Below are 17219 nucleotides of genomic sequence, written 5' to 3'. Positions count from 1 at the left end.
TCAAATGGTAAACGCAACCTTGACTAAATATTACACATTTCCGCAATGCACGCTGCAAACTATAAAGGTGGTAATCACTTCGAATTCCGAAGGTTAATACAGTTTTGCTAACAAACATCTATCTTTTAACTTCTTCGTACAAGTACGTGAGTGATGGATTAGAAACACATAGACTGGTGAGAAGTGCACAACACAGCAACTGTTGATTTCACGCCTGACACACAGACTCACTGTCCGCAATCGATCTCGCTGAGACGGGCCTTGTAGAATGGGGAGTTGACTTACTTTTATCCTTTTCATCTTTCTTTTTACCATCTTTCCCTACAAAAGAAAAATATCACTCAAGGACAAATTAGCTTGTGCTGAAGAAAAATTCAACAACAGGTATGGTAAAGCAACTTTGTACCTTGCAGTTGACACAGGGTTACATATTTTGACAGGGAGCCAGCATAGGTGTGGTAAAAGAACATACACTATAACATAAAAATGATCAAATGAAACTGGCAGCCCGGTGTACATTACAGACACTTGGATCAATTTAGCAAACAAATATTTGAATAAAACCCAGGCAGGCTATATCACCTTTGTTTCCTTTTTGCGCGCTTCCTGTGTCTTTATTTGCACCTGACTCCATACGTTCTTTCTTTTGTGGAGCCGAAACAATCGAGGTTTCAGTTTCGGCAATCCTGAAACAGAATAGATGGAATACAGAATGTCGCATTTCTTGACAATGATCTGCCGGAGATATTGACAATAGACCAGCAGTAAGAGCGCAAAACACTCACGATCCTTTCAGCTTTTCTTCGGGTCTTTGCCATTCCGGTAGAATAGCTTTCAACAGGTTCCACACCTTCTGAAGGTGTCCATACCTGAACATGAACGTATGAATGTTAGCAGTCAGCCAAAGTAGATTGAAGCACTTTCAAAGGCAAGTGGGAATTTTATCATGAAAATCGCTATCTCAATATTTCTTATCGTTATCGCTAATCACTCGTATCCTTACTCTTGCATCATTTTAAAGTACAAATTGAATAATTATACAATAAATTAATGCAAATTAAGTACAAATATGTTATTTGCAAGTTACAGGAGGCTAGTTACTCTCATAGCCATACAATCATAACGATAAACGTCATTCGGATGTGTCACCGGCAGTGGCTTGTATTTACATAAAATGATGATGTACTCATGAACTCGTGGTACTGATGAATTGAAATGAAAATTCATAAATCTGTGAAGAATTCGAACAGGATTCTCGATCAATGTTAGATATAGCAATGAAATGTAGGCCTACTTATTATATGGAACTGATAATGCAATTTCATAGGGTAGATATTAAACAGTTTATGACTTATTGCACTTTAATTTCTTCTCAATAATGGAATGGATTAGAAATGACTGAAATGAGAGACCATTCGACTATCGGATGAAGTCAGATGACAAAAAGACACAACACTGAACAAAATAATAACCAGGGATGCATGCAAGAACATAAAAATCACATTGCTAGTTCGATGCTGCTTTTCTCAACGTCATATATAAGAAGTTGTATTTAATAGTGTGTGGTACATTCAATCCATTAAAAATTTCCTTCCAGACTGAGCTAACAGGGTGAAATTCAATATCCTCATTATTGAAATCCTCAATGGCAGATGTGTAATCTCACCATTCCTCTCCTGACAGAATCTTGCATTCTTTAACATCTTCGCCTTCGACAGCCAGCAAAGGAGTGGGCTCACGGCTACCTAACTGTTTCAACAATGCTTCCTTGTGAAGGAGAAAGTCGATCACCAGTCTTCTGAATTGCCAATCACCGACATATCTCACTACTGTATTCTGCATATACTGTCTAACTGATTTCTGAGGTAATACAACGTGTTAGAAACTCTAGACTCAAAGATGAAAGAATTACTGGTGTGAAAACGCCAAAGAATACCAAGATGACCACTTTTTGACTGAACCATCTTCATAGCGAAACGGGAACACTGAGCCTGTCTACATGAGGTAAATAAATAGTTCTTTCACCATCCGTTGCATGGAAGTTAGTCTTAACCTGAAATATCCATGTATCCAAGCACTACTTGATGGGTTGCATTTATATTTGGAGAATCACTCCACTTCGTCGATGATAGCGTAAGTATATCATTTAAAGATGTGATTTACCAAAATATTGCTTAGCTCAAAAATATCCAGCATTGCGAGACATCGTTTCAGATTGATGGTAATTCGGCAATTTCAGGGCAACAAAAGAAAGTCACTTTCATAAATTTAAAATTGGCATCTTCGTGAAATCCTGTATTGAGATCTTAGTAATATGAATACTGGATCCAGCACAAATTTGAAAAAATCCTAACCAAATTCCGGTTCAGGCCTAATACGAAATTCTCATACTTCCTTTCTGCATACCTGCGGTGCCTGCTTGACCTGACTATCCTGCAATGCACTGAACTAATAACTGAAGCTACCAGAATGAAACAGTCTGAAACTGATACAAATCGCAAGTTCTGCTGCGGCAAAAACTTTGCATGGGCTTCAAGTAACCTTCTCATGCGAAGTGTTCATAATGCAGTTTACTAACAGTACCTGAAGACAAAACTTGAATACCTGTGCAATATGACATTACGTGACAAATCAGTGAAAAATCAAATTGATAGTGACAGAGCTTATACTGGTTCTACAAAAGCCCCGTGGCATATGCATGTGGATATAAGCTGCACTTACTTCAGTGGTATTGTTTCCGGCACCCATCCTGTGAGGCAATGGATCACAAAGAAATCCCCAAACTCACAGCCACTTTCGCTGGTACTGTAGCTAAGAAAATGACAAAAATCAACCATGGCTAGATGATACCAGCAAACGAGTGAATGGCTTTTCGGTTGTGTGATCTCAAAGTGGTTCAAATGTTCACATGCTCTCAACATTGATCAAATAATATCAAATTCTGAAACAAATACATTCGTGTGCCGATAACTCCAGATAGCTACAGGATACTGTTGTGGATACCCAGTCGAGTCGGTTTGTTGCAAGGCCCAGATTGCGCATTGAGCATATCTAAACAGTATATCGTTACGTTCAATTCCAGAGCAGTACAGTCTTACAAGACATCCAGATCTCTTCCAGGCAGATATATAATATACATACACTTAATTTGATCGACACACGAAATGCTATTTAGATAGGAGTGTAAAAAGATCCTCACTCGATTGCGGCTACTTTTATCAAAGCTTTTGCCAGTATCATCGGCCAGAGCTTGGTATCCTCAGATAAGGCAGGAAGCAAGAGTCTTCCTTCGGCGTCAAAAGGCATGTAATCGTCGACTGCAATCTTTCTCCAGCATCCCTTGGAAAATTCGGTAAAATTTAATCAATACCGGTAAACGCAGAACCTACCATCGATACGTATTTTTCAACTAGAGACCTACCATCCAAAACAATCTGACGACGTATTTTCCGTACGGGTTGTATTGTGGAATATTCGGTCCTTTGGGATGTTTTGACAAAGCGTAAATGTGTTCCCATGGCTTCCAAACACCATCTTCTCCTGGCTCTGGTGTGGCACTGGAACAAGCGTGCAGAATGGGATCATTGGGGAAGTTGGCACTCTGCAGTAGCTTGGAAAATGCTAGCGGGAAAACAATGCTACATACAATTCACACCATGCAAACTTCATAGATTTCGTAAACTAAACTTTGAGGTATAGCAGCAGTTGTTGCAGTAACAACAACTACCCTGGTAGCTAGCCCAGGTACACACATGATCAAATAACAGAATTGAAATAATATTGTACTGGTGTAAAAATCCCTACATCACACGATTCAATGGAGGACGGTAACAAAATCTGTCATCAGATACTCTAAAAGTGTCAGACTGATTTTATTTACAGAAATGGATGACTATCTAAAGAAATTGATGATGTGACTATAGCTGACTTAATGATGATGCCTCCGGAATGTGGCCGTATCGCCGTTATAGTCTGTTTTTAAGCATTGGTGCTAATTTGCAGGGTTGTAACCAAGTCACAAGACTCCGAGTGACAAGTCAATCTCACTGTAATAGTTTTAACTCGAGTCAAGTCGCGTCATTTTCAATTCACCACCGAGCCATGTGACTCGAGTCCGAGTCCAAATCATTGTGTTGACTGCTCAGTTTCCGGATAAAGTCTTGTTAACCCCCTTTTTTAACTCTGTCTGGTGATATCGAATGGTTCACATTTATAATATACTAATTTTCCTCACTTTTAGCAGTTTCTGGTCGCATTTTCAAGTACCAGTCCCAATAGACGAAATCCCAGTAGTGTGGTAACTTTACTATTCTTCGAAATTACAACGAAATGTCGGTCTTGGCCGTCTGAGTCTCGAGTCTAATGACTTGGTTGGGGACATGCGCAATGACTCGAGTCCAAATCGAGTCAATACACAGATTGACTCGAGTCGAGTAAAGTCATTTCTAAATTTTGCGAAAATAACTCGAGTCAAGTCGAGTCATCGGAAAATCATGACTCGAGTCATTACAACCCGCCAATTGGCTTTGAATGAATAAAATCGGTTTAATGGATTGTGTGTGACTCTGACATAAGATTGTAATTGTAGCGACAAAGAGCACCTTTTCCTAAGTTACAGTGTTACCCCTGAACGGAGTTCTTAATAATACAGTAGGCTGACCGCCTTGCAAGCATGAACACGAACATGCTGTCCCGTGAAACAGTCTATTTTGTCAAAGGATCAATGATCACCTATGCCTGGTTGACGCAGTTGACGAAGGTTTGGCTTTGTGCGAAGTCATGTTCCATAGTGAAGTAATCTGACCGATGATGCACCGCATGAGCTCGCTATGACAGAGATGTTCGTTCGGCTTCAAAAGATCGAAGTCTCCCTCGTTGTCTTCGAGAACGACCGGTGTTTTTCCTTCCAAGAAATCCTGCATGGGAAAGAAGTGCAGTTAAATTGCAACGAGTGTCGTGTAGGAAAGGGTTTATAACATATGTAAGTATCAGCTTACTATGAGATTAAGTTGGCTCACAGGTTTAAATGCAACAGGAGCAGTGATGTTCGTTAGATTGCTCCCTTGAAAATATGTAAAACATCAATTCATTCACAAACTTTAACGGCTGAGGTTTACTGACAAGATAACCGAATACTATGATTGTTGCCATATGAAAAATCAAGATGGCATGGCTGATTATAATGGCTATAATACCGACAGTTAATAATAAATATTGATATTTACTGATATATACAATTGACTGGAATCTCAAACTACTTATATTGAGGAAAATTCTTGAGCACAGATACCGGATTTCCATGTATATAACTTGAGTTTTCACCAACAAATTATGAGGTTGATAGGGATTCATATATACAGGCAGCGATCTAAATAACCTCCAAAGGCTTTCTTTAAAAAATAGAATCCTAATGTGTTCATCCCCACATTTATCTACTGTTTTAAGGTGTAGAATAGCTCTACTTACAACAGGTCTTTTCCATTCGTGTATTTTAAGTGAGGAAGGCAACTCAATTCGACCTTCTGGGTCTTCGAAGCATGAAAGGCTTGGACTCTTGCCCTTTTCTTTGCCTTTTGTTGCAGAATCCTGTATCAAAAATAAGATAATAAATGTACCCAGTCATACCAAATCATCAGAGATGATCAGTGACGAAGTCCTCTTACTTTTCGATGGACTCCTAGTAGGTTTTGCCAAATGGCGCTACATAGCCTACTCAATTGGTTATGATTTTAGACTCACAAGTATGCCTACAATATATACTTTTCTACTGACTTGGAAGTCCCTATTTATACTTGGGTGCAAACGATTACTACAATGACCACCTATTCAAATCATCCATAATTATTTAAAAGCCGGTTGCCACTATAATGATTAATATTATTTACAAAGACATGAAATAAATATGAAACATCACACCCATTTTTCTGATGCGATATCTGCCTCACTGAACTCCGGCCACACTGGAAATACTTTGGATCGTCCTTTGCTTTCCACGGACGCGATACTCCCGACCAGTGATGCAGCTCTGAAAAATCCAACACGACTGCATCAACCGTCTTGAAATAGAACAAAGTTCTTGGATCGGTCGTCAATATCTTTCGATCTCGCAAACAGAACACTGTGGTTTGAAAATGTCTTCCATTTTGGGTTAGTTTCACGAACACACCGCACACACCCGTCAATAACAATGACTATATAGCCTATACTGGCATGAAGTAGTTAAATTGAGATGGATAAAACGGAATCAAACTTGTCCAAACTGAATCTTTTCCTGAACAAGATGTACTCTGAGATGTTGATGCGAATAATATTATTTCATTGTTTTTTGAGAAAAGAGCTTAAAATATGCAAAGCAATGGTTTATAGCTGCAGAAACAGTCTATGGGTACTCAGCTTTGTGTCTTTTCTATATTTTTACATTGTATGAGATGAAGAGAATCTTTCAAAAGTTAAACAAGGGCTGAATGGTATTCAATACCGGTATACCTGCAGCGTCCTTCCAACGCTCCTGGAAATAGACTTTTTCTATGCCCTGCCCGAAACTTTTGAAGGTCAGGCAACATTGATAATCTATGAACAGCCGGCATCGACACCCTGCCCAGATACCGCCTCGGTGTTGGACCCAGTGGGTCACGGAAACTCACAGATTTCGAAGCCATCGAATAAAACTTTTAAATTTGGACTGCATCCCAACAAACAATTTTTATCCATATGAGTATAATAATTTAGAAGGCTAGACCTATTCATTATTGATCTTTATAAAGACTTTGTCTGATTCGTACTAAGCAATCCTTTCAAACGTTCAATACATTCATTCTGTATCCAGCAAAATACAGTAACCTAAACGTCAATTGCATCTAGCTACCTCCTTCCTGGCATCGTCTACTTTCTTTCAATATCACTAACTGTTGAATTCTTCGGTATATATATCTCTTGCTGATCACTGCTTGTCTACACTGTTCCCGTAGTCGATGCTCACCAAGTCCTGTATAAATATTAACAAGATGAAGATGATTATAATCTAGAGGACTTTGTGCTTTTTTCTGAATTACGTAAAACTCTGCTTCATTTTATTGCTTGAAACCTTTAGGGCATATGATTCTAGAATTACAATACTTGGTTCAATTTTCGTATGATTTCAGATCAAGATTTCAAAAGACATATGAAAGCTTCAAAGGAATTATCAGCAAAGATATATTTTGAAGAGGTCCATTACTTACATTAACATGTAGTGGCTTCGCAAAGATAATCGTATTATCGTAGTTTACCTTTGAACGGCATGACATGAGCGGTGTTGTTTTAATGTCTCTTCAAATGTCAGGACGGGGACACAGCAGCGAACATTACAAACATAAAAGGCACAGCTCAAATAAGCGATGTGTTGCTTCGATTATGGTTCACATGGGAGCTATGGACCATTTAAATAAACCCTCGCTACAGAAGATGATCCTTATCTTCCCAACATTTTCAAACATACTCTTTTCAATGGTAATTTCTCAATTAGTTTTTGATGGTTTGGATGATGTGTTTTTCGTTTTAGCCCAACTGTCTCTGGTGTATCATTGGGGTGTCCTGCAGTGACGATGAATAATAATGGGGTATAGCTGAAGATACTCAAATGACATCATGATCAAGATTACATCGATAAGATGGTCAACGTTTGATTCACCAAATATCTGAGAAAGTTTACCCTGAACGTTCCATTTTTGAGCATATAAAAGCCACTGATAAAATCTGAAGAAGTGTGGTAATCGGTAAGTTATCAAAAATGCCTACAACGACTATAAAATGAAGAAAAAGGCAGAATATACAGATACACTTTGGTAGCCTCGTCAATGGCATCATCTATACTCATATCGGTAATACGGTTAGTTGATATATACCATCATTACAGATGTTGCAGTACATTAGACTCCGTTGAATCCGTATTGTAAAATGCAGATTGCTCCTGATAGCCATACAGCGAGTTGGTTTAATAGGATCTATTTATACTTCCGAATTTTTGATGCAATTATCAGTTGGATGTAAACAGGATGAATATCGATTAAGATATTGCCAGGTCAGTCGCAGCGAATATAATATTATTAAAATGAGATTAGTGAGACAATATGGAGAGAAATCAGGGAAAATACAACATTGGAACAAGTAATATTACGCTACCTCAAGAATAGCTCTACATCAGTACAGTCCAAATGAGAGTTAATTAAGAAAGTCTGGTGACGTACCATGAAAAGTAGTTTGATAGGCCTGGAAATTTTCTATAATAGCTGTATTCAACCTTCAAAGAATCAAGTAGCCTATATTCCGACATGTTTAGAGAGCTAGGATACCGTATATAAAAGTCTGGCAACATCAAAAGTAGTATTTAGCCTGCATTGGCCTTGATAACGCTACTCAAGTCAAATTGTTCTATTAGACTTGAAATATCAGGATAATAGGGTTTATATTTATTTCTACTTATATTAAGACCATACGGTATGACTTTCTATAGTATGCTAACTTATTCAACTCGTTGAAATAAGCTACATTGTGTCACTAAAAGATCATAAAGTAGATTTATGCTATGAAACATCATCATAATTATTATCTTATCCAACTCTTGAGATTATTGACCAGAGGCATGATAAGATATCTTACTCTGAAAAAGCAACAGAATATTGTAAATCCGAAGCAATAGAATATTCAATCTCCTCGTCCATACCCCAACCTCCAATGCCGAGTACGAAATGGCAACATTATTCCGAATTTCAGAGCGTGAACATCTAACAATAAGCTTGACTTATCTCAATAAATACGGCTTAAATAATTCATGAATACCATAACCGGAAAGGCTAAGCTACATCCGTCATTATCCGAAGGTTGCCAGTGAGGACAGATACAGAATGATGGTAAAATTGAGCTACAATCACATCGGATGTGTTATTTTTCTGGGATATTGTTATACAACTGTTGGTGAAAGGACATCTTTTCACCAGTCAGCCTACAGACAGACTACGCCAATGTGTCAATAAAACAAAGTATCAAAAGTGTAATTAACAGGGTCAACCAGATGGATGACGTGGGACTAGTTGTTGTAGTGATCGTACTGACGGGTACAGAATTCACTTGACAGATGGTTGGCAGTAATATTCTTCAATAAAGCCATTGCAGTATGCGGGCAATATATCAAACTTTGAAACTTTACATTATCATATGAAGCTTAATTAGGACACTTGTTAGGGCTTTTTGCAAGTTTTCTTACAAGTGCATCATGCCCACAATTATTACTATAAAAAAAAACTTAAACTACAGCTGCAATGAGCTTGGTTAGAAAAGTACATATTTATACTACCATTCAATTCATACAAATCACACATTATTCACATATTCAGCCTATAGCTCAAGATCTTCTCACCGAGCAAATTTGGAGCTCCCGCTAGTGCTAGGACTTAGTTTTGAGCCCCTACGGCTTCTACGGGGCGATGCACCAGACATGGATATGCTTTTCTTATTCCAACGTGGTCGTTCCAAGCTACATCTAACATCTAATATCCAAGTGTGGCCTCAACCAGTCTAAGTTACATGCCTTGTAGGCTACTCTTGTACAGATGGTGATATCCTTCCACTGTTACCTGTCCAATGTCTGGATCCAACTAACTGATCACCACCATAGTTAATAGGACACCAACCGAAATACACAAATGAAAGATACCCACCAATAAAACAAAAGGCCAAAACGTGCTCAAAATTGGACAGTAACTAATTAATTCTTCAAGTAGAAAGAGCATGTTTTGAGCCTAAACAAGCTAACAAGAGAAGCATTGATGAGACAAAGCTGTTAATTGTAACGATGAAAGACACCATTCAATACAGATTCCCATGCTAACTTGTGAATGGATAGATGGGAATTTTGGTGAGAGGATCCAATTTCAAAACACTCACAAAATACATCGTAGACGGTATTGTGTCAGCAAAATTACAGTATCTACAAATCATTTAATCTGGAAGTCTGTCTAAAAGATTAGTATCAAAGAGTGACTTGTTAGTTTGAACACAAAACTTCAATCTTAAAAGTCCATATTATTGAGGTATAGTAATGTATCTAGCGTACAAGCATTTGATAAGTGTCAGGAATTGAGCTGTTTCCATTGTGATTTGAATCTTGGACCAAACTTTTCGTCTTCAACTATGTCCCTCTGTAGTGATTAGCCAATCATATTATTAATTACAAACGGCTATCCTCTGATTAGGGTGCTTAAATTGACTTGATGCCTCAATAAAAATAGATTCATGATAGTCAACTAAGATGCAGGAATGCGATTTTGTACTTGTTGATATTTTGTCTTACATCTATTGCAGTGTCATTAAAAGGATTTTAAAAACATACATATTTTAGAAACCGCTATTTATTAGTATACCACTTCAAATCAAGTAAGTGTGTTACCACGCCTTTAAACTAATCATCACACGTCAAACCTTTTTGTTTTTCCAACGGCGTCCGACATGACAGTTTTTTTTTATCTCAATCCGACTCCCTTTATTGGCATAGAGTGTGCATCTAATGCTGTATAATTTCAACTGCGCATAATTTTATCTTCAAAGTCTGCATAAATATTAGTTACGTAAGCCGACATGCTATTGATTCTATCTCATTTTTTAATATTGAGTATATCTCATACCCGGCCACGAAATCAGTGTCATATGGGTGTATGGTACTGAAGCCAGGTGATTGATTACAATGTCTCAAAATAATTTTTAGGAGACAATAAAGACTCATGTTATAAATGTGAGTATCATATCAGCCTTCGTGCGGTGGTGGCGAACAGTCAACAATTAGCTTTATTAATTTGAAACAATCTGTCATTCAGTATGAAATAGTTCATATATATTCAATTGTCTATTAGGTCTATACACGGGACAAATAGAAGCTGTCATTAATGGAATAATATCATCATGTCCTGCATAATACACGACTTCACAAATGTAGATCAGTTTCATTGCGAGCCACATAGTACGAATGCTGTTTGAGTAAGTCTTTGTATTTGACAATTGGCCGAATGATTTTCATAAACCACCGGTAATTGCTAATTGATAAGTTGATAAGAAACACGTTTATGTAGATTAAAGACAATATTTAAAGAGCTTCTTGGGGGTACAGAACAATTGATTAGTATATCTATATTGAAATGAACCCGAATATTTTCGACTGACACTCGTCAGGGGTTATGGTCAGCAACTACAATTCTCTACTAGTTGCTGACGATTACCCCTGACGAGTGTCAGCCGAAAATATTCGGGCTCATTAAAGACAATCAAAGTAACAAGATGATAAGTATTTCAACAGAAAAGCTGGTGTTCATATAGCCTAACAAATTATTCTTTACAAATGCACACATTATTAGGATATAATATGAAATAGTTCAGATAAATTATGTAGCCTACATCTCAATGAACAGGAATGCAAGACATAGAAAAACAATGATTAGACTTGAAATGGCGCAGTAGTTTTAAAAGTATCAAGTTTACTTTATGCTAGAATTTTATATCACAGCATATTACAGTATTATCTTCTGGTCACCTATAGCCTAGCGTCTCTACAGTAGAAAGGGAATACCATAAGTCAGAAAACAGCATACAGTTTGCTAAAATAAGGTTACTAAAGAGGATCATCAATGATCATCGAAATGTTGGAAATAGGCACAGAAACTATATAGGCCTAGTATCAAGAACCAATTCTAAAATTTCAACTTAGATTACGGTCTGTTGTAAGGCCGATAATCAAATTCACCAGCATAAAGATTTCCATGCTAATCCGAGGATAAGAAGTAATCGGGTAGGGGTGACTTGATAATCTCACTATATAGATTTTTTTTAAACACAGTTCACCAGGGCAAAGTTTTGTCTCATTCGCAGTTGGCTTTCACATTTAGAATAACTTGAAAAAGCCTCGTTGCAATCTTCTCATTCAAAGTATTTGGTTAGGACCATATTCGTTGAAAGTCCGACGCTATTTTCAGATCAGTTCATTTCTGATTTTGTCATTTCAAAACGCAACAACATTACGATAAAATAAAGGAGTCGAAACAAATTGGAGTAGTCTTTCAATTAAACACCTACCCTGAACTAGAACATTTTAAATATGATGTTCTTTTTCGAAATAATTTAGGATTTCGGCATTTCGAGGATAAGAATTGGATGGAAGACTCTGTGAACACTCATTTGAAACTCTTAAAAGTCGAATGTTGATCAAAGTCTAAACCTACTTTACGCACAGAGATATCGTAACACAATAACAACGCAAATAGAACAGGAATAACTTCATCATAAAATAATGGGACATTGATAGTATCTTACCAATCCCTGTACTGTCTTATATTAAACGTAGTCATATCATACACAAAAATGACTCGCAATAAAATCCACCGTACAGGCGATACATAGGCCTATATGGACGTATGGTCCAGAGTGGAAACAATGGTTGTTTTCGGCAATAGAGAGAGAGAGAGAGAGAATTTTTTATTCATCATCGCAAAATAACAAAACAGTAAAAAAAAATAGCATAAACTTCAGAATCACGGACACATACAAAAAAATGGTGACAGTGTCAATTTCAAAGCAAATGAGATGTGTACGAATATGATATACAGTTCATAGAATTGGCCAATATGTTTTACGATTGCAAGATGAAGCTGCAGCGAAGTGATCTGTTGATCATCGAGTCTACTGCAGCTGATCGAAGTAGATTGGCTATAAATTGCATACATCGTACTGCAACAGTGAATTGTAAGACTGACTGGGTAAATGTAAGAGCACATGTTAGGATAAATGGAGGAAAAGAACAAATTGTACTGGTCTGAAACAAACAAGATAGATTGACCGGTACTAGTTCGCACTAAAATATCTTTTAGCTTTTGTATGATTCAATAATCAAGGCACGATACATGGTTTTAAATACATATAGAGTATTGCTCCTAATATGCGAAGGAATGGAGTTTCATATCAGAGGACCTTGATAGGCAATGGTTTTGTGATGAGCCTTAGGTAAATACAGATTCATAACAGAACCTCTTGTAAAATGAGAATGATGTTCACTGATAGGTGTAAAATAGTCCGAGTTGTGTGTGACGGAAAGGTTTCAGGCACAGAATTATGATAACATATCAATCTCGCCTTCCACCACATTCCACCACATTTTGTCGCTTGCCTTTGTAATCTCTGCTTTACCTTTCATTCTGTGTGCATGCGTCTACCCTACTTCGCCTAGGCAAAGGTGGGTGTGTGATATCAAAGACTACTCAAAGTCGCTTCGACACCTTCCTATAGTTTCATTGTATCGCAGTTTTGTGGTGTTTTGAAATGATGAAAATATTAATAAACTGACGATTAAATGGAAGGTGACGCTCGCCCGCGGCCCAGAGCCCACCAAACCCACTGTCACCCCCCTACTAGAATCTCGGTACGTTTTGCCCAATGTAACAGGTGAGCAGCGATTATTCTCTAAGGTAAAGTATTTAGAGCGCTCACAGGGAATTGCGTGAGCACATGACACCGATTCGCAATTCCATTTCCATATAGGATAGGTCGTCATGCCAATATGGAATCGGTGTCTCGTGCACACCAAAGATTCTACTGACTGCACACAGGTGTGACGCCGAGAACCGTCTTGGCACACCAAAGATATTGCGCTAAACGTACCGGGATTCCAACCTGGTCGTCATGTGGGTGGTCAGCTATGGTAGTCCCAAAATATGCCATAAATACTCACACCGGCAGCTGTGTTGATTGTGAAACGTCTGATTTTGGTCCGCTAGAAGTCATTTTATTCGACGCATCACTCTTTTTACTAGTCTTAGACATTTTACACAATCTAAGACAACGGAAACAATTAAACCGGATAACACCGATTTTACACAGTAGCTTATTTTGCAAACCAGCGGAGCAGAGAATGTTACTATGACAACGAGCATACTAGTGCCACCTAGAGTTTAGTTAAATAAATTCTTGCGAAGAGTGAACAATGAATATTTGAATAATGATGCTATACCAGATGGTAAAATATTGAAAACATATTGATTCAATAAATTGCAGACTTTCTTACTTTGCTGCTGCATGGAATTTTGACTTTTTACTGCCTGATATAGTTGACGATAAGCTGGAAGCACTCTCGCGCCAGCTTCCGTGAGCAGAAAATCCGACTTGTTGCCTCTTTGAAGGCACGCGCCCACTAGCGCCTTTGACACTCGACGCTCTGGAGGAGGCTACGGATGTCGGCCTTGAACTCGGTCGTGACATTGCGTCTCGAACAACAATATACTAGATTCGGAATTTACAGCGAACATGCATTTACTTAAATTTGATTCATCTAAATATAATCATTTACAAAGTGACATTACTCTAGGGTTACCATATATTGGAAATCTAAAAAGAGGACACTTTTACAGAAATTTGAGACTTGCAAAACCGGAGAAGAATTCTCAAAAATCGGTGAATTTTTCCCACTTTGTGATCGGTTGACTAAAAAAAAGGCCGTTTCTTCCTCCACATTGCCGGGTGGTTGACTAAAAAAAAGTTCAACTTTTCGCTCAGCCGGAGCGTCACTTCTGTGCTAATTTACGGCATATCACTCTCATTTTGCTCTAAATATGACCTAAATTTTCAAAAAAGAGGACAAAATCTCAAAAAAGAGGACAAAAGGGCGTCCTCCGAGGACACATTCAAAAAAGTCAAAAAAGAGGACAAATCCTCTTAAAAGAGGAAGTATGGTAACCCTACATTACTCACATATTCTACATTCCACATTCCACATTCCACATTCCACATATTCCACTATTAGGGTCCATCAAACCACTAGGTGTCGCCAGACTTTAGGTGGTAACCGCCTTTGTTACGTATGCGGTTGCCGTATTCAGAAAAATGTATGTTACTTTTTCGATTGTGTAAGGGTATTTTATATGGAAAAAATGGCTACAACACATTCTACGGGGACCGTGAGCTCGCTATAAAATGAACTAAAACTTCGGAAAGCTTTTACGGAAGGAAATAAGGCCGATTTGATAACTAGGTGAGAATGTGAAATTGTCAACTAAATTTCGGCTACCAGCTCAGCATCAGAAGTTTTCGAAGTTTTAGTTCATTTTATAGCGAGCTCACGGTCCACGTAGAATATGTTGTAGCCATTATTTCCGTATAAAATACACTTACACAATCGAGAAAGTAACCTGCAGGTTTCTGATAACGGCAACCGCGTACGTAACAAAGGCGGTTACCACCTAAAGTCTGGCGACACCTAGTGGTTTGATGGACCCTATTAGCAATATACGCCTATCCATCTACTTGAAATACCACGGTGAACTTCGTAATACAGTAAGCAATATAGTCTACAAGCAATACAAAAACCGAGGAGGAAATCAATATTGCGAAATTACGGGAATGTATGTTTCCATCTCAAAACTATACATAAATATAATCACGATTAGCCTAAGTACTTTGCTTTATTAGCAGTTCGCCTATCAGTTGCGTCCCGTGTAACTAGATATCAATCCTCCTCCATAAATTAGTTCCAGACAGCGGCAAGAATTAATTCCATATTCTTGGGGACATTTCGTTCCAAGTTAAGACATCACAAGATTTCAATATGATGACAGTGAAAACGTTGTTTCCATGACATGTTGCCTGCAGACAAGGATTTGACTGAAGTAATAAGCTGGAAGAACAGATATAAACTACCAGCTCTTCGATCTTATTGCCATTTAAAAACTTCGAAACTTTGCGCGCATTTCAGCATATTTAAACACCAATAAGTTCCCTGAAAAAGTCATGCTCGGCGAAATATATGTAGGGCTACATAGCGACGCTGGTCGAGCCCAATAGAAATTGCTTTAGCCTCATCAGGGATATCTAGAAGTTCTAGATATCCCTGAGCCTCATAGTATCCTATGCTAAATTTTTGCGTCATTCCTTAGCCATCATTTTCATGGATTATATTGGCCTGTACCTACCATCCGACATACACTTCCTCTCAACTCGTGAGGCCTAGACAGTAGATACAGTCGATGAATTAGTGTGCTTGAAGATTGCCTAGCTCATAAACCAACGGTCCTGACCACGTAGCATTTCCTATGAATCTCATAAATCAAGTCATTCTCCGTGATTCTATGTAACTTGAAGTATTAAAACACGCCCACCTGCTGTTTTGAGAATGGAAAGGCAAATATTAATATATCGCCAAACGATCTTGTATGGTAAACAAATTGTACGGAGCCCCTTCACAAGAATCGCTTACAACACGGAATAAAGGAGGAACGAATGTAATCGTGTAATATCATTCGGTTTAACCAACTATGGTCCCACCATACAACCATTCGCTCAGATAACGTGTCACACTAGCTCAACTGATGCTAAAGATAAATTAACGCGAATATATTAGTCAATGATCAAGCGTCCCAAGTTACAATATATTTAAATAATGACAGACCAACTTTAGAAGAGAAACTGCGATTATGCGTAGTGCTTCAATATTCGCAAGAGTTATCCATTGTATTCCGTCATAATAACCTACTATAGAGAATAATCTACTCAAGGCCTTTTCATTCCACTCGAATCCTTTCGTGGATTATAACAATAATGACCATAAGTAGCTTATAGTCATTCGCAGAATTTTCTACAATTCCATTGCACAGAATTGTAACTGCCGTCATTTTATCGTGAGATGAGCATTTCGTGCTTGGTGAAATCCGAGATCCGAAATCCAAGAGTACAGTGTGGTAAGTAATGTTGTAAATACGAAAACAACCTTTCAGAAACGCTGGTCTATCTCATGAAGTGGAAGTATAGTCAGCGTTGCTACACATGTAGAGGTAGAAGTGACACAAAGTTCTACTCCATGTGCGACTAGAAGAATCGATTTGCAAAACATGCCATAATCACTTCGAGTTGACGTAGTATATGAAAGGTCAAGTATGTACTTTCAAAAAGTGGATTTGATGGAGGGGTCGCTTATACTGTGGTCAATCGGAGGTGACTGCTTTCGAAGGATGTATCGTATTCGCGATTAACGCAAGATCACTAATAACACAACGAATAGGTCTAATCTTTAAAAATAAATCCAGTCACCTCGAGGGGATATGTCAAAATTCTTATGCTAATTTCACTCTAAAAAGTTATCAAAAATAAGTCCTACTTATCAAAATCCAAAGTTTAAAATGAAAGTAATTTTGCCTGAGACTTTGCAAGTAGAAGTG

At 38.0% G+C, this 17219-nt stretch overlaps 1 protein-coding gene and 1 long non-coding RNA gene across 17 annotated transcripts in view; one reads left to right on the top strand and one right to left on the bottom strand.

Annotated features, from left to right (window-relative positions):
* The window catches only part of LOC145439677 (androglobin-like), a 45765-nt gene that overhangs the window by 21816 nt on the left and 6730 nt on the right, over positions 1 to 17219 (bottom strand). For 6 of the 16 annotated variants that reach the window (XM_080317203.1, XM_080317209.1, XM_080317208.1 and 3 more), the window contains 10 exons: positions 5917 to 6025; positions 5467 to 5586; positions 4732 to 4916; positions 3422 to 3557; positions 3200 to 3339; positions 2722 to 2811; positions 1667 to 1798; positions 786 to 869; positions 583 to 686; positions 232 to 321 (listed from right to left, as the gene is read on the bottom strand). In XM_080317203.1, coding sequence (XP_080173329.1) covers positions 232 to 321; positions 583 to 686; positions 786 to 869; positions 1667 to 1798; positions 2722 to 2811; positions 3200 to 3339; positions 3422 to 3557; positions 4732 to 4916; positions 5467 to 5586; positions 5917 to 6025 — 1190 coding nt within the window. Of the gene's footprint in view, positions 1 to 231; positions 322 to 582; positions 687 to 785; positions 870 to 1666; positions 1799 to 2721; positions 2812 to 3199; positions 3340 to 3421; positions 3558 to 4731; positions 4917 to 5466; positions 5587 to 5916; positions 6044 to 6486; positions 6810 to 6865; positions 6986 to 8637; positions 9375 to 9394; positions 10363 to 10455; positions 11046 to 13744; positions 13918 to 14077; positions 14335 to 17219 lie in introns of those variants that run through there. The other 10 variants (XM_080317214.1, XM_080317216.1, XM_080317206.1 and 7 more) reach the window with 10 other exon arrangements.
* The window catches only part of LOC145439713 (uncharacterized), an 84662-nt gene continuing 81971 nt past the window's right edge, over positions 14529 to 17219 (top strand). Inside the window, exon 1 of the long non-coding RNA XR_013915321.1 lies at positions 14529 to 14741. This is a non-coding gene — a long non-coding RNA (uncharacterized LOC145439713). The remainder of the gene's footprint in view (positions 14742 to 17219) is intronic.

Source organism: Botryllus schlosseri, chromosome 5 (genome assembly GCF_051294905.1).
Source record: "Botryllus schlosseri isolate E-star chromosome 5, Bs_hap1, whole genome shotgun sequence".
Classification (NCBI taxonomy): Eukaryota; Metazoa; Chordata; class Ascidiacea; order Stolidobranchia; family Styelidae; genus Botryllus; species Botryllus schlosseri.
The sequence above is the reverse complement of the archived record's forward strand: the minus strand, read 5'-3'. Positions and strand labels throughout refer to the sequence as shown.